Below are 18,973 nucleotides of genomic sequence, written 5' to 3'. Positions count from 1 at the left end.
GGCTTCGAATTTGCGATCGCAATTGCATTTCATTAACGGGAAACGCTGTAATTTTATTTCGTCTCGTTCTCCTGATTTATCCTGCGACTTTAATACCTGGTTTCCATGGGGATTTCCCGACGACCGATTTCATTATTGCTCGTTAACGACATTACACAGCCGTTTTTAACTTCCGTCGAATCACTAAAAAATCCTGGGAATTCGCATAATTTCGCACGGCGACCGTCGTCCAATCGATTCCGCGCTGATGAACTTCAACGTGCTCGCGTGATATCGGCAAACAATCGCGCGACATTAATTTTTCCATGTCCAAAATTTCGCTGCACCGATTTTTCAGTGGTTCCTCCTTCAAACGGAAGAAAGAATCGTATTTGTTATAGCACTTGTATAACGATCGATTAAATCGGATTTTTTCCTTTCGTGTAGCAGTACTTTCGTATGACTGACAAAAATTTGATAGCATGAGGAGAAACTGAGGAGAAAACGTGTGAGTGGAAAATAAGGCAAATACCGGGAATGCTTTTTATAGCTAGCAACCATTGCAAATGATTAAGAGTAAGCGGTGAGCGAAAAAGCAGACAATATTTGGCTAAAGAATCGCATATATAAATTATGACGTTAATACAACATCGTAGAACTAATACGAAGGCTTGTAATTTAAATCCCACTTACTCGAAGCCGCGATTCCTCCGCGTATTTCGCCTCGCATTACGAATTCTCTAGCGGCAAGAGAGCTATTACGTCGTAGAGGGTGGGAGTAATTGAAACGAAAGATACAGGGTCACAGTATTCGAAATGGATTTCGATTCCCTGGGTGGCAGGCGATTCTCGCGATACGTAGCGCAAGTGTGGCAAAGAAGGAGGAGACGTGAGTTGTAATTCTTAAAGAAAATCATCGAACGAAGCGAATTCTTCGAGCAAGCAACTTAGATAACGAATAATAGAATCACCACGAGAAGAAGATACATTCTTCTCGTTCAGGATATTAGAAACGTGCGTGGATTGCAAACGGACAGGTCAATGACAAGAACCGGAAATAGGTACGGATGCCCGATAGCCGAGTGGAGTTTCTCTGGACTTGGAGTGGACAGAGACGGGAAAAAAAGGAGATTTAACGGTCGAAGGAACTCGAACGGCCAAATGGAACAGGGGTGGAGACTGTGTAGGGGTTGAAAACCACCCCCTGTTCGTTCTGGGTTTCGAAATTGAACGCGCAAGTCTGCTTGACCGTACAGAACACCGCATCGCGACACGGAGAAATAGGGAATAACCATCCGTTTTATACCGGTGCGATCGCGTGAAATCAATTTTATGCCGGACTGGGGCTGGACCGTTGATTGACATTTGGATAAAAACAAAATGCCGGAGATGCTTGATTTTCAATCGACGTTTCCATCGGCGAATAGCAATTTTGTTTTTTCATAAGAGAAATAAATGAGTTTCTAGGGAAATTTACAAATTCCATGTTGATAATTTGTAATTTGTAAAATCTCTCTCCTAACGTTAATTCGATCGTGCAAGACGATGCAGGGCTGTAAATTTGAACAGCGCGATTAAATGGTAAATCGTGGATAGAAAGTAAGATAATTATTTAAGAAGCAACGTAAAATATTTCTACATGCGCCGTTGAGCCCGGAATCTGAACGTTTTCGATATAAATTACCCAAGCAGGAGATGTGAAAAATTGAGGACAGATAACATCAATGTTCGTACGTGACTAAAATAAACCGCTCGCGCCATATTCGAACACCTGCAATTTTAATACCGTCGCTGGAAACTGGATCGACGATAAATTCATATAATCCGTATATAAACATATTTTTGTCACTGTCCCTCGCATCTAGCACGTTTTTGTCGACTCGTAGCGACGCTTATTCCTTCGAAGATGAATACCCTCGTTCGCTCGTCGCGGCGGTTTCCCTGGTAATTTTAATTGCACGCTTCGAAACAAATATTGACCGGGAAAAAATAATCCTCGACATTGGTAAATAAACTCGATTGTCGTTTTTATCGGTATTTCACTCACCTCCGATCGCATCTACATGAAACTTACATTCGTTACGAATAATCTCGTGGCGTTCCCATGGCACCTCGTAATTCCTATTTGCCTGTCCTTTGCCAACAGCATTTCGTAAATAAGTAAATAAATCAGAGAAATGAATGCAAATGAATAGATCGAGAAAGATGAACAAATAAATCAAACAAGAGAAATGTACACAATAAGAGTACTGTAATACTTTGATCTAGTGTGTGTTGCATAAAGCGAACCGCCTCGATCCTTTAATAAATCTTATCCTCAAAAAGCGATTCCAAAGGTCCAGCACCTCGTATACCGGATTACAGAGGAATAAAGAGTACTCTTTCCTACAGGATTTTATTCTCCATACTTTCAAGGGAGAAATTGATATATCTGTTCTCCTGCTATCCCTCGAATATATCTCTCCATTTTTAACCGCGTGCCTATTCTCGAAACATTCTGTCTTATTCGAAACCGACAGTTTCTCGCGAACAAACGAGATTCTACCTTTGCCTCTGATCCTTTCATAAACGTCTCAAACAACGTTCACACAACTTACGTAACACTCTCGAAAAGGGCACGTATTTTCTACGCTTGGCTACGTTGTATAGCGACAATTTCGTTTCACTCGCGGAAGATAGTGTTTGCCACCGCGTTTCCCCAACTTCCATATATTTGTCAAAGGTCAATCCTTATTACCCGTAAAACACTCTGTCAGCTATATTACAGTCATTCGTTCTTAACTTGCCCTTAAATTTGTGTCTATAATTTCTTTTCTCTTCTGCACGTAATATATATATATATCATTTTCTCTCACGTTATTTCTCTCATAGCATTATCACGTTATCTTTGTTACGTGCGACGTATCGTATCTTTATGAAGAAGCATATATACTAAATACGATACAACGAAACGTAATTCATATTTTCGCCCATTCTACGGCGCGCTATGTTCGTCTGTATTATCGTGGAAAAGAGATCGGCTTGCGAGCTGACCTCGTAAAAGCTATGAAACCAGAACCATCTTAATAATGATAAAAATAATAATAATCGTAATCGCGACGGAAGACAATAATCCGTGGTGAGCTTAAGGCGCAACGAAATTGTCGGCAATAAAAGCTTAGCACTCCATCGATGCTGCTCGTTCTCTGTGGTTAAGCTCGACAAAGTCGAGTTTGGTCGGCTACGTTTCAACCCTCTGGCCGCCGCCACGGAACAGACGAGTCTGCCTCCGGGAAAAGACCCGGAATATGGACGAAAAGAGGAGAGCGAATAGAGTGGAAACCCGGTTATCCCGTTGGAATTCCAATTTGTTGGGCGCGCCGCGTGTATTTTCGCGCGGGGGGAAAGAAACCAGCCGTAGGCGAGGAGATGAAGCGTATTGTCCGGCGGATGAGTTCGGCAAAGACAGAAAAACGGGACAGGGAATCGCCTCTTTGAATCCACGGCATCGTCGAATCGGTCGCGTCGTTTACGTTCGATTGCTATTATCGTCGTTTATCCGTCGATGCTGTGGTCGTGCGCGACATACTTCTATGTTTCTGAAGATAACGTTATTTTTATATTAAACACGCTAGATTTTACGAATACGTAATAGTTTTTTTATTATATTACACTTTTTTGTTCTAGCAAAGTTTTACTACGGCGCAATTAACGTTACGAAGCGATTTATGTTTAACTCTAAATTTCAATTTTCACGACGATTTTTCCGTAGATTTAATATTCGTATTCATCAAAGGTTCGTTATTCAAAGTTCCATACATGACTGACTATATTTCATTGACGATTTACAACAATAAGGCCTTCGATGATCGTATAATGCGTAACGTGTCAATAACAAGCGAAGCATCGCACAGTCGTGTGGCAAATACTACCCGTAGAGAATTTGAAAGCTCGCAGCGCAAGTAACTTGTAATTTTACGTTAATCACGGTATTGTGCAAGCTCGTTTACGTATTACCATGTATAATTGCTTTCGTTGAACGCTTCGTTCTACCGAATTACTATCTGAATCAGATTATCATGCTAGGTAACGGCTCGCAAAGCGATCGACACCGAATTCACTAACCTGAATAATCCGCTTTCTAATGGGATCCTTCTCCTCTGTGAATGAAATAAAACGTCGATAATACATCGATGGGAAAACGAGGCGAGGGAAAATATTTTCAATCTTTATCTTTCGTTGTGCTATTAACAAAAATCACGAGACATTCGCAGTTATCTACAAGGTAGTACAAAGATACGACAACATTTTTTTATGAAAGGAGGAACAAAAGCGAAGCCACGTTTCACGATGATGCAGAAAAATGGCAGAGGTGGAACGAGTGCGGCCGCTGTAACTGATGCAAATGACCCGCTTGCACGACAAAAAGATAGACGAACAATGTCATTCGTGTCAGCTCTTCTGCCGTTGTACGTCACTTTCACGTACTGGCGCATTATCATTTCAGTCCTAGCGACGATAGATATCGCGACCTGTTCGACCACCGTTAATAACTTTGTAAATTTCTACATAGACTGACAGATGGAAAGAAAAAGAATTTTGTTGAATTTTGTTGAAATATGTCAGAAAAATTATACACCGGGTACAGAGTACCGACTGCACTGGCTGTTACTAGATTTCGTTACGATATTAATGAAACTTGAAAACGTTTCGTATAGTATATTCACAAGACTCGTAGTATTCGGTTAGATTCGCGAGCCTGTGTATATCCGCGTTACGAGAAGTCTTTCGAGTTTCGTAAACGAGAAAGATAAGACGTTCTATCTCTTCCTTTTCCAATGAAGATTTTGCACGAACAGAGTTTTAAAAAGTCTCTCGCGTAAAAGTATCGCTAACGAGAATTCTCTTTCCTTCGACTCGATCCTCTTCTTTCTCGCCAAGATCCACTCTTTTCTCTGCCAAGCAAGTAAGTAAGTAGCAGTCTTCGAATCTTCTCTGAAATTCGCATAATCAAACGTTCAGTCAGCCAGATGCATCCGGTACGAGGAGGACTTTCATTTTACCCGATATGTCATGCAAAGAACAAGAAGGAAAAAGAACAAGAGACGTTTGAAAGGTTGACGAGGTGAAAACGAGGACGATGCTCCCGTTTTCGGCAAGCTGACGATTCACGCGCAAAAGGATGCGTGTCACTGGATCAGACTTTGTTCTTATTGTCCTACGTCTTTCCCAATACTATTTTTTCTTCTTTTTAAAGCTTAATACGTACACGGGCTGTGATAGGCAAGTTTTCTGGTACGGCGTCCCGTTGGTACTTCGGCCCTTCTCTTTTTTCTTTTCTTTTTTTGTCTCGTTGAAAGTTTACCTAGAAGATTAATACTAAAACTACACAGTTTTCTCTACGAGTTGCTTGAATCGGTGGTTTCGTCGTTTTACTTGGAGAAATTATCTGTTTCAGAAGAAACGAGCTTGGAAAGCTCATTGAGAAAAGAAGGTTCAGAGAGTCGAGCATTTGGCAGCGGAGTTGAAAACTGAAAGGCGACAAAGTTTCGCCACTAAGTTGGAAACTTTGAAACTGATATAAATGGCCGGTCGGTCACTCGGGCTAAGCGGTTTGCAATTTACTCGCGAAAAGTTCTTCCCCCCGTTTGCGGTAATAAACCGAATCGATTAGAGCTTCGCACGGGATGCAATATCGTTGAATGAAATCGCTGCTATATCACGATGGCAATGGCTATCTCCCTCTTCCGACCGAATTTCCATTTCACAGAGACAGCCCGTCTTGTCTATCGAGGCTCGGTTTTCGAATTCCGCTTGACATCGCTGGCAAGATTCTAATAACAGAAGATATTCCTCCTTGCGCAGTAAATTAAAACACGAAATAACGATACAATTAGAAGCGGCACTATAGATAATTTTGCTACGAAGATTGAAAGATGACAGTATAATGCTGCTCTAATCAGACCCTTGATAAGAAAAAAAAGAGGAACGATAGAAAGTTACTGAAAAGAAACTTGGTTCGTTCGAAGAAAGTTGTTGTAAAGGCGTTGAAAGAAGAAAAGCAGCAATAAAGAAACAGCTTGGAAACAATCTAGCGAGAATTTCAGAATAAAAATGAAAATAACATAAGCTTACTAGAAAAGAAATTCCACTGAAATAAAGACGGTGTAGGAATAAAAAACACCAGAAGTACAACATACATAAAGAACAGGCACCATAAAGAAGATAGAAAATATCACGTTAGGAAAAGAAACAAAGTTCTTCTAAGTAGAAATATGATGTCTGTAAGGATCAACAGGCTTCGCAATTTCTAGGATATCCTAAATGGACTACGTGAAACTTGGAGACGAAAGCTTTAAGCGAAGCACAGTCGAATTACAGAATCGTTTATGTGGAAGTATGATAATGCACGAGCTATATACGATGCCTGATGAATGTTTCGTACAAAAGAACTTGACTCGCAAAAATTCGAAACGCAACAGCCGTTAAACTTTTCAAGAGTGAACAATCCAAACAGCTTGATGAATAAAAAAGGCAATTTCCATGTTATACGGTCGGGTGGATTTTTATGTCGAACATTTCCACGTAAGCTTTTTAATTACACGTTTTTTCGACGCGTTATCGCTACGATGAGTGTTTCTCTGAAAGGTATTTACCGTTCGTTGGAATTGAAAAAAAGTGGATCGTTTACACCCCCACCATTTTACAGATCAAATACGTAGTCGAACGGTGTTTCGACGATGCACACGGTTTGTCGACGAAATTTTAATCGAACCATACATTTCCGTCGGTAATTTCGAACAAAGTTACGGCCGATCGCGCATATCGTGTCATCCTTCCTCTTTCCAAAAACCAAAAAAAAATATCCCCCAAAAAAAACAACGACGAAAAAATCGGCAGTACATCGCGACTAAAATAGCAGATTCGCGACATACCACCAACGGCGTATAAGCAACCCTGTGCTCCGTTATTTATCCAGCGAGTATTTCAAAAATGTCTCGCGTTTTATTTACCATCTCACATTGATCAAAACTGTCTGCCGTGTTTTGACAAAAAAAAAAAAAAAAAAGGAAAGAAAATAATGCAAATGCCACAAAACAGAAGGGCGAAACGAGCGTACGAGGGAAATATAAACGCGTCATAAAGTTGCAGCCTGATCTCGCGCGAAAAAAGGGCGGTTCACACTTTTCATCGTGCCTACCCCTTTTTTCTTTCTCGTTGACTGGAACGAGGCTTTGTTCCGACCGGGTATGGCTGCCTCGAAATTAGATTCGAAAAAAGTATTTAACTTTCGATCAGATGCGTCTTCCCGATTGGCGTAGCCGAAACAAAAGGGTCCCGAGAGCCAGCTAGTTTCGACCATTTGTTTCAATTACATAACATGCTCGAGACACTCGCGCGTGATTTGCCGTTCCGTAACACCATTTACTGGTCATCGCTGAATTATGGTTTCCCAACAGCCCCATATATATCCTATCAGATCCCTATAGGCTCGTTTTCGAGATACGATTACAGTTTTAAAACAAATTCGACAGTTATCGTAATCCTCGCCGATCCGGTTGGGATAAAAATGCACGTTGCGTGGAACGTGTTTCACGCGCGGTTTCAACAACGAAAATCCGATTGCGTCGAACAATCGAACGCTATGCTTTTTTCTTTCGCAGAAAAACGAACAGATCAGGATTTCGCGCGCGAACCCATCCCATTACCGATTATCGTAAAGCTGCTAATTGAATGTTATTCAATATATCCGCGAGTTCGTGCATACCGATATTCCGTTTTATTTCTGCTATTGTGGCGACTTGAGTTCCGCGCTTTTATCGAGTGGATCATGAAAGTATTGGAACGTTTACCACAAATCTTTTATTCGTACGTTGCGTATATTTTATAAAACATTTTATGAGAAATTTATTAGCGTTGTAACGAGACTGTGGAAAAATTATTAAAAATATCGTCTAATGTGAATTTGTTCGACGCTTCTGTGTAATGAGATAGAAATACGTGGTACGATCTCATCGTAGGAATATAATGTATTCGATATTCAAATCTTGCGCACTGCGAATAACATCCAGCATTCCTATTTATACAATTAATTTCCACATCATAGACACGATGCTCATGAGATACCGTGTATAGTGCAGAATCGAATTAATATAAAGTTCGTTTCATTTAATACGATATAATTGCATTTAACAGTAATTACAATTTAATCTATAAATCTAAATCCTTAATATTTTACCATTCAGGTTGCACATACTGCACTGCATACTAAATAACTAAATGAACATAACCGAAATAATATTCTTCAACTATATCTATACATTGCTGTATATATATTTCGGTTCTTCAAATCGATACTCCGGTTGATCTTTGGTAGTATCTATTTATCGTTAATAGTATCTAACTCTGCTGCATTCGTCGAAACGGTATCATTCTCGCTAAATATGCTTCCATTATCTAATATCGAAAGCAGTCGTCCCACCGGCAAATCGACGCGAAACGGGATCAAATGAAAAGTGCTAATTAAGCGGTATCGGTGCTGCGCACTGAAACAGCATTTTTAGATTATCCGTTCTCCGTGACGTCCATTTGCCGTGATCATTACAAACGCGATCAAACGCAAAGCAACGAGGCTGAGCTGCGCGTTATCCGCGTCCCTGTTCCCAGACTACAGTTTTTCCCGATGCACGCGTATTAAAGACGAGGCATCGGCGGATCGGTGAAATAGGGTGAATCCGTCGTCGGATGAACGACACACGGCGATGCATATTGCGACTGGTAATATACGCGCATCGGCCTCGTTTCTACCTGAAAGCGCACTGCTGTTTGCACGGCCGCTGCATTATACGTGTGAGTGCACGCGGACTTCGGCGATTAATTAGATTGCTGCTAACGCGGTGCATCAACGAATTGTACACAATCAGAGAGAGAGAGAGAGGGAGAAAGAGAAAGAGAATCTGATCAGCACCTTCATTCCTGTACGTTCTCTCTGTACTTCTTGCCCCCGATGTCGATTTTCAGCTACTTTCCTCGACCGTCTACATACACGCATAATACATTCATACACGTTCTCGTTCATAAGTATAGAAACGCCAGGTGTATCTTGTCGATAATTTAGTAATTAAAATTAATGAAATTTTAAGACAGGAATTAAAACCGACTCGAGCGACATTTATTTATCTTCATTCATTTTTAACTCGGTGATTACAGAAGAATGTGGGTAAAGGATTGTCCAGTTAACAGTGTTTTTGCACGCTAATTTCAAACACTTGATCCTTTCACGCATTTATAACGCTCAAAACTCAAAATCTTACCTTAAATTGCCACCCTCGAATTATTCACCCTCATACAATACGATATATCATGCTTCAGATTATTTTCAAATAAAATTCTTTCCCGATTTTCACGACCATCCTAATGTTTTCCCGTTTTCCTTTTTATCTATTGTGATATTCTTGTTGAACCGTTCCCGTACACTCGAGTTCGACTTTTACGGAAGTTGTACCGTCTGTTTCCACAAAATTCCCCGCAACTCCTATTTCCACGGGCTCTGAACTTCGATTACCGTCTCAAGATGTTCCCCTTTGTTTCTGTATTTCGATTTCTATTAGTATTACGTCTCTGCACCTGTCTTCCGGCGGCAACCGTTTTCTCGCGCGTTGCGCATTTCGAATTCCATTTCTCTGTCCCGTTCCTTCTGTTTCCGCAATTCTCGGCACCGATGCCGGAATCTCAATTGCTGGGCCGAGAATGGTAAAGGAAACATATTAACGCGGACGATGTAATTACTGTGACTTTTCGAGCGCCCTCTTTGCTCCGCGAATCTACGATCAGCTCGTTTCTTTGACGGGAAATATCTCTTCGTGGCGTCTCTTCGTTACTTTGAAAATTCGTGAAAACTCATATCCCTCGTGTATTTATTCGAAATTCATCTCGTTTATTCACAGAATTTATGCATTTGCGCCAACGTTACCTTTCGCTTGATACAGACCAAATTTTCATTCGTTGATACGTAACCCGAAACGTTGATACACCGTAAATAGAATTAAAACATTCTTACAACAAAAAATCGATGGCAGATGCAGGAACAATATAGTAATATGCAATTATTGGAGAGGGATCGTTATCGTAACATTTTCCTCCATAATTCAACGGTAACTATTGGTCCGAACGAAATACGATTAAACACGAGGAAAATCAGAGTATTACGATTGAGAGAACAATTAAGGTGACAAAGGATTAGTCGATGAAAGCAATTAAGGATTCTCCTCGCCCAGAAGCGGCCAAAAACCTACTTCCATCGAATTTAATCCACGAATGTTTCTCGGGAGTTCTTTGTTTCGTAGAAAAAGGACGAAGAATGAAAAGAAAGAGTAATTTCAAGTAAAATCTGTGTCACGCGACGTGCTTAGCGTTAAATCAGACGATTGCATAGTTGTTTGAAAGGTTGGCGGACGGAACGTCGTCGTGTCTTGCGAAATAGGTATTACGATTCTAACGCTATTAATTAAAGGGACGATACAACGTTGATAAGAAAGAAACTCGTAATTATTCGCAAGCCGACGCTTTAATAAACTTATGCTCGCAGCCTGTAATCATAATTAGTCAAAGCACAGCTACGTGTTTCTTGCAACAAACGCGTGTAGCACGGCATTTAAGTTCAACACAATTCGCAAGTAGGTAACTCGTGCGCACGTGTGTCAACATCTCGTTTCCGCTTTTCCATGGGTATTTAAAAATTTGCTAACTCTCGCGGCAAGTTTCTGCAATTTCCACTATACAGAGATTCTCGGATAAAATTCTCTTGATGTGCCAGATTCGATAAGATAGGATTATCTGTGTCGGAAGGATATTTGAATCCAGCTAAGTAATTTCCCTTGTAATTCAGTAAATTCGATTATGAATTTTGTAATGCTTCTTGGTTAGATCTAAAATACACAGAATTTTCTCATTCTCCCGTTATTATATTAAAGACTAATAGTATCCCGTGATATACTAATGGTATCTCAAGTTTGATTATTCTATACAAAGTTCAAAATTGAATCTTGAAACGTTCCAGCTAACTTGGATAATTCTACTATATCGTTAAACTCGAAATTCAACGACAAAGGATCTAATCGATGATATACTTGATGAAAAAAGATGTCTCTCTGGTTAAGCGTAGAATCTGAACGCGTATCGCTTTGAAGGTTTTCAAGTAAGGGAATCGATAGATATGATTTCCTTGGAAACGAGACAGGCTCTCTGATGGAATCGATTCGTTCTCGTTAGCGGCGGTTAAACGACCGTCGATTGGAATATCGGCTTAAAGTTGCTCAGTACCAAACTTCTTTCATTAAACTTGCGAGAATTCACATCCGCTCGTTCAACCCTGTAAGGAAATCCCTTCGGATCACACAAAGCGACACGGAAGTTCGAAAATTCGCCCCAAACCGCGACAAATTTAAATAGCGAGGCAAACGAGCCGTATCATTATCCGGTCGTCGCTGGCCCTTCTGGTGACATTATAAATTTGAACGCGACCAAAGGCCACGAGAGACCGATGGAATCCAATTACGAACCTGCTAACGAAATTATTGCAAGAGGGATTAACGCCACAAACGTGTGCCAAGGTGTGAGCTCTTCGTGTAAACGTTTCTCATAGAAAAGTCGCCAGATCGTCGACACGCTGGCAAGTGTTATTTTTTCTACTCGATGCCGCGTCTTACGCTCTTTTATCCGGTAACTGTGTACATGTTTTCTTTCGCTTCCAAACTGTTATGGCTGAAATCGAAGCTTTAGCCGAAGTATAAAGTTGTTGGCTGCGAGCCCAAGCTCCTTTTAGGCGGCTCGTAACACGACTGAATTATACCAACTCTACCTCTGGCTCTTGAGAGAGACGCGTCATCTCTTGCGACTTAGTTTCTCGAACCGCGATCCATCGACGTTAACGTGTCCCATAACGCGTCGGTTATCGATACCACATGTCGAAGCGTATGTTTAAACTTACGTTTTATGGAAAAATAAAATTACCACATACCTTTCCATTCCTAATGTATTTTAACGAATTTCCTTCCACATACTCTGTGCATAGAACTGATTTTCTCATTTTGAATACGTCGCTCTTTATTTTCCACTCTTTTCCACTTTCTCTAAGCAATAATTTTCGACAAAATTTACGCAGGTAATACATTTCTATGTATTAACGATTAACGTTACGTGTCATCCGTATCGTCATCGCTAGCTGCACGAGTGTGTAAGATAAATACGATAAGAAAGATTACATTAAGAAAATTATAATTTTATAAAGTAAGGACAGTCGTTATATTGCAATATTTTATAAATTAAGCCTTTTGTTTGCGATATAATAACTTTTTAAATTCTCTAACCATTAGACGATATAATTCATCCAACAAGTATAACGAGCATGCTATGTACGTCACAAAATCTTCTAAAGAATGATAACACGCTTTTCTAGAGAAAATAGAACAGGTCCAAGTAATTATATTTTATGCTTCGTGGTCTCGGACACTCGATCCAGTTTTTTCTTCGTTCAACGGTTTATTCCATCGGAATATCGGATCAACGATCCGCGGCATCGAAGTTCTTTCATTAAACTTGAGAGGATTCGGTCGCCTCCGTAGATCCCCCGAGGGAATGACGCGTCGAAGGATCGATAAAGTTACCGGTGCCGAGACAAAGAACGGTTTATGGTGCGCATAATTTCCAACCCTCGATCCTCTCTCTTCGGTCAAGCCTCGATTTCTCACGAAATCGCATGCACATCGCAAACTTTGCCGCTTATCCGTGGCACGCGAATTTTTTCTTCTGTCCGACACGTATTCCCCGAGCTGTCTCAACTTTTTGCGTATCCTGCCACATGTAGCATAGTATTTTCATCTACGATCATAGTGAAATGTTCGTGCGATCGCTTTGACGCGAAATTGGTCGACGAAATTTGGAACGATTCCAATTTGAACCGACCAAGCTGAAAGGAAATTCGTAGGGGAAAGTAATGAGAATTCGAAGCGAGTATATGGAAAATACAGAGGCTCGCAAAATTCGAATACTTAACGCGAGAAATTTTTATAAATGTGTCATAAATGTGTGTAATTTTCAGCGATTATATTAGTAAGATTTGAAAGCAATCGCTTTCTTGGGACAGAAAGCGACGCAATTTTGAAACAAAAACGCGGTGCAATTAATAGAAACGGCAAAGGGAATTTCGATGGTGGATATTTCTAATAATCACACAACGATTGATTATATTTTTGCTCGAATGGGCTCGCATCGTGCAGTTCCCGATAGCTAGAATTTCCGTAAAAAGCTGGTTGGCATAAAGTGGTTCCAATTGGGAATTATTGCATGCTGCTCGCGACTATTGCGTTATCGATAATCAGAAATCGGTTCTATCCGTTATTTCCGAGAAGGAAGAAGAACCGGTGAAAAATCTCGGTCAAGCGGAAAATGAATTTATCATCGTTATACATCTATGAAAACGAATAGGATTTACATTATCGAATCAGCCTAGAAAATTACGATTAACGATGCGACATTGATATAAACGCAAATGCTGTATGGAAGAGTACAAAGCTCGGTTTAATTAACAATAGCACGACTGGTGCACAGGAGGACAATCGGAACTCGCACAGTGGACTCTGTGGAGTGTGCAAAAGCGTGCAATCATAAAGGCAACGACCAATAGGGGCGTGTAACACGGGGAGAAATGCAGTTGTCGTTCAACGCCAGGGCGAAAAGCAACAATATGTCTAAGTGCCAACAGCCAAGCGCTATCGTAAACATCGATCTGCCAACGTCCAGCGGTTCCCCTCCTGATATCAATTTTCCACCAACGATTCGCTGTCGTAGACAAATGTCGAATTTAAGAAACCTACCAAAACGAACAGCCTCCATATGGGTCGCACTTATGCGAAAATTACATACATGCTTGAGGAAGCTTTGCAAAGTGTGTAAAAAAATTAATCAAATCAATACTGTTCGTATTAAAAATTACTCGTCGATAATAATCAGGCAAATAGGAAGATTTAGAGATGTGACTATTGGAGAAAGAAGATAAAATTGATTCGTTTTCCCTTCATTAACGTTAGGAATACCAGGATTTCTTTTTTCTCGTGTTTGTCTTATAGATACCTACACTTGCGAAAACACAATTGCCGAAGAATTATACAGAGAAGATAAACGACGATCACTTGAAAGGTAAAGTAGACATCGAAGGAGGGAAGACAAGAATTGATAATGTAATCAGCCTCATTTTTTGGCGCAATTATTTCAACGAATTCAGCGGCGGGTACCACGCGGGAATACGTCTCACGTTCATGGATATTAAAGGCGGCATAAATAAGAAAGTAAGAAACGAGGGCCAGCCTCAATTGCGTTTCTACGAACGATGAAAAGGGGAAAAAATTTGAGTGGTCGCCGGAACGAATGCAACAACATAACGAAACGAGCCCTTAGGCAACCAGGGCTTGAACTTTCACCATGCTCTCACTAATTGAACGCTCTACCGGTGGCGAATTGCAAACAAAGAAACGCTTAAATTAAGACTAACAGGTAAAACCTTTTACGACGACCATTAATATGGCATGTTAATCGAATAATGTTGTCAAATAGAAACGCTCGTATCATTTGTAATTCAAATATTAAAGGAGTTTTTCGTTTACTATGAAAGTATTAAAGAAAAAGCTTTGGCTCTATGGACACAAGACGGTGCTGATAACTTTTCTGTACTTTTCAATTTAGATCAATGACTGATCAATGTGGCTCCTGAATGATTCATATGTCAATAAGTGAAACTAACTTACGTAAGATACAAATTTATACAAATTTCCACGCATAAGTACATACACTGACGCACAAATATAGATGTGTATTTTGTAGAAAAAAATACAACGTAAAACTATAATTAATCGTACAGTAGAGTAAATAAATTATAAAGCGTAATGGTCGATTACCGCGTCCCAAAATTCGCAGAAAATTCAGAAATTCGTATTTTTAAACTCGAACGAAATCTTAATATCGTGATTCACGAAAACAAGTGAAAAATCTTCGTATACTATCAGTGCAAACGGTTGGTGACAGAAGTGTACCTATTTGAAGAGGGTTTATTACTCGTCTCGATTCAATTCCACGGACAATAGAGAACCACGCGTCGCAATGAAAGGCGTCCAATCCAGAAAACAATTGGTGTTGGTACAAGGAAACGAAGTGATGTTTTATTTGGGTGTGAGCGAGGAAAACTGGCGAGATTGAAGGTACAGCACGGCAGCGTTAGATTGGAAGGTAGCACGGAGCTAGCAATATGTGGCGATTGTCCTCATCTTTCATCGCGCGAGGAATGGTGGACCTGCAGGGTGAGAGAGGTCAAAGGCGAGGCGCGAAATGGAAAGCTCTCCTTGAAAGCTGTCGCCGGAAAATAGATACAGGTCGCTTATATACGACCCAGTTCCTCTTCCGTTTTCATCCCCCTTTTCTTTTTGATCCTTTGCTCGTTTTCTCTCTCTCTCTCTCTTTCTCGTTATTTCGTCCTCTTTTCCTCTCTTTGGTCGTAGACTACGTTTCACGAATCACCGGTTGACCATCCGCTCCGATATGGGTCTTTCAAACTCCTATTTACTCTCTCAGTTTTTTCCTCTCTGAATGTTGCCTGGAATCACGCGAAACTGCATCGCGAAATAAAAACGTATCGACCAGTCTCCAAAGAATTGTTTCCCCTCGGGAGTTCCTTCTTCATAGCTCGTTCCAATTTCATTACTTATACATTACCTCGGGCTTATATCAAATAAACGCGACCACCTAACTTCCTAACGAAATTTGCAAGCTTATCTTCTGCAAGTATTGGAAACTCTTTAAGCACACAATACGATGTTATTAACAAGTTGCTCGTCGACAAGCACCACCGCTTGCAGGATCCTCCATCGAAAATTCTATTCTATCGTGGCCCCGTTTCTTTTTCTTCTTTTTTTGCTAGCTCGATCGATTCAGCACCGATGATTACGATGCTCACGCAGAATGAAATACAGGCGAGGACGGTTCCTATTTCTCCTGTATTTTTTCTCATTTCTTTGGCTGTAAAATCTAAATGGACTTCGATCGCGGGCTATTCGATAATGCACGAGATTTATCGTATTAATGCATCGCTGATCTCTAAGTAGAAGCAACGAAGGTCTCTGGCACCGTTAATAAATTATATCAAACAAAGCCGCGAAACGGAAGAGGAGCAGCTAAATCAAAAACGCTCGAGGAACCGCTCAAAGGCTCGAACTCAGCCGATGGCAGCGAGCCATCGAAATGAAAATTATGACGGCACGAACGAGCTTCCGCCTCCTCTGAGATAAATATTAGTCGGAAAACGTGGCTACAATTTCCTCCAGTGGATTATTCGTCTTCGTGTATGATTTATACAAAGTAATCGTGGCAATTAAAATTTGTCATTGCGATTGAATTTATTAGACCCGCCATTGTTACCTAATCAAATTATTTCAAGTACAGCGTTCGTCGTAATATTCGATAAATGAAAGAAACGCATAGATTCCATTTTCCTAGTCGTATTCGTAAAAATATCAATTGTCGTAAGTATCCGCGATCTATCGATCGCGTTAAACACCGTATTCGACTACTTCGCCTACCTTCGCTGTTACCTAATCAAATTTTCCCTTTGGTTGAACAGGTGCAATGAGCTAATGGCGTAACCGGGAACACGAGGCCCCGAAACCTTGGCCTCGAGTAGCCCGCTGTGACCACCACACCGATCCAGACGATCGCATCGGCGCTCACTAACGTGCCGCCCAAAACACGTCCAAGTACGCGAGTGACGTGGTCGTCGTTCGAAACGACGACATGTCGTTCTTGCTTAGTCGAGGCGGCCGAAAGGGGCCCATCATCTGCTTCGTCGGCCTTCTTCTGGTCTTCGCTCTTTATCAGCTAGGCATCATCTGCGGCTCCATGAAGTACGTGCCCACAGCGATGATGGTCGCCAAAGAGGTAAGTCTGTTGGCATTTTATATCCGCTAATTAGATCATGGTTACAACGAATACGTGTTGTATCGAACTGTTGTTCTCGTCATAGCCTACAAAATGGATAAAAACTTGACGAATCTGATCGTTGGAATTGAATTATTTAAAAGGGAACCCCTCGAACAAACAGCATTTGAAAACTTTTCTGGAAATTTCTCCACCATGCATGAAGTTATTATCGCATTGACGATTTACGAGCGTGCCCCGACTACGGAGCCAGTAATTACGAATTAGTTTTATCCCAGTTTTCGCGAAATTGTCGTGCAAACAGTGGGTACGTGCCACAGTCGGAGCCAGAACAATCGTCGGTGCCTGAACGCCTAGACAAACGCGTGTTTCCGCCAACTTTGTCTCCCCGTATGTGTTGCTACGATGAACGAAATGCCAGAATTACATGTTTTATCGAACAGTAAGGAGCAACTGACCATGGTGTGAAGAAATTTTATGTGGGAAACTCGGTGGAAAACGAGGTGGGATTTAATGATATTTGTATATTTCACAGTTGGATACGAGAGATGAAAGGGCTGTTTATCTATGAGCACGAAATATTACGACTTCTCGTAAACCAGTTTTTCCCATTTTCTCCGTGGAGAGTTACGTTATTAAATAATAAGCGACCCTGGTCGGAAATGAAAATAGTTTTGCAATTTGAAGGTTTGATTAAAAGTCTTCGTACGTGGTGTGTAACGTTTTAAATTTATATACGATTGATTTAACTCTAAATATACGATGAATTTTACGAGACCTTTAAGTTAGACTGAAACTCGATCATAAATTTGGAATGATCTTCGGGTAGCCTTAATGTCAATGACGCGATCTCCACGATCATCTCGTTACCTTTGAATGAACTTAAGGACCAATAACACAACCTACGAGACCTTCGAATTCACTTCCGCCATCTCATCTTCCATTCTCGTCATTATGTTCGCATCATCTTAAATCGTCGTATTCCCCGATTCAATATACAAATATACAATACAAACGTTGTTGAGTCTAATTCGAATAAAAAAATATTCACGCTATGAGTATAATCCTCCGAAACTTTCGATGATTTAATAACAATAGATCAGTCTCGTCGCGCAAAGGGAAAACGATCGTAATTCAATAGAAATTATTCCGTAGCTAATAGTCTAAAGAAACGAACTTTCAGTACGACCGCTGAGGCACGAAGTGGGTCGTAGGTCGTTTTACAGTGTTTCTGCGAGTTCCCTGAGAAAATTTTCAATGGAGATCCGGTTTGGAATTAGGCGAGACGCAATTATAGCATCGTCAGTCGGATTTTATCGTGCGAATTAACCGCGTCCCAGTTGTTCCTTTCCTTATACCCGGTCGTTGTCTGGGCCCGTCTTCAACGCTGCAGAAATTAAATTTCCTCCAACTTTTTGTTTTACCACCCGAAAATTCCTCTCTAATTCAACAAGAATGCAATGCTCGTACATAAAACTCTTTATATCCGCCTGGCAGAAACTTTATTCGTTTTGCGATTCTTCCATCCCCCTATTGAGAAATCGCTTCAACTCGTCGATGTTTTATCAAGCGATTCCTTCCATTCAACGTGCGTAATTCAACGTTCGAGTAAGACAGTAAAGGTTCGCGCGATTTTCACGCCATTTTCTCACAAGAGGACCGTGTTTACCTCGTCGCACGGATGTCCGGTAAAATCAAGGAACTTTTAATCGAATTTTCAACGGTGGCGCATTATGAAAGCAATTAATTAACAGGGGCAAGGGTCAGGATGATGAGATAGGAGAGAAAATCGATCGAACGACGAACAACGAACGCTCCTGGTTTCTATAGGCTTCGTAGAATTCGAAAGAAAAACAGAAGACATACACGGTACATTCTAATACGAAATTCCAGGTCAGTTGTCACTGCTTTGACAACCGTAGCACGCGTCTCTATGCATAGATTACGAGGGAAGTCGGAACGCAACGCGCGCTATGAACTCATATTGTGGGTTCCGAGAGGGCAGAAATTTCCTTGGAACTTCGTTTATGCCGTA

At 40.9% G+C, this 18,973-nt stretch overlaps 2 protein-coding genes across 3 annotated transcripts in view; one reads left to right on the top strand and one right to left on the bottom strand.

Annotated features, from left to right (window-relative positions):
* Nucleotides 1-18,973, bottom strand: part of LOC132904790 (cytochrome P450 6k1-like) — a 298,916-nt gene that overhangs the window by 262,135 nt on the left and 17,808 nt on the right. The gene's annotated exons all lie outside the window — the stretch shown is intronic.
* The window catches only part of LOC132904794 (protein-tyrosine sulfotransferase), a 191,019-nt gene that overhangs the window by 163,572 nt on the left and 8,474 nt on the right, over nt 1-18,973 (top strand). For both annotated transcript variants that reach the window (XM_060955502.1, XM_060955501.1), the window contains one exon: nt 16,625-16,938. In XM_060955502.1, coding sequence (XP_060811485.1) covers nt 16,795-16,938 — 144 coding nt within the window. In that variant the 5' untranslated portion in view covers nt 16,625-16,794. The remainder of the gene's footprint in view (nt 1-16,624; nt 16,939-18,973) is intronic.

Source organism: Bombus pascuorum, chromosome 3, assembly GCF_905332965.1.
Source record: "Bombus pascuorum chromosome 3, iyBomPasc1.1, whole genome shotgun sequence".
Lineage (NCBI taxonomy): Eukaryota > Metazoa > Arthropoda > Insecta > Hymenoptera > Apidae > Bombus > Bombus pascuorum.
This window is presented reverse-complemented; position numbering and strand designations above follow the sequence as displayed.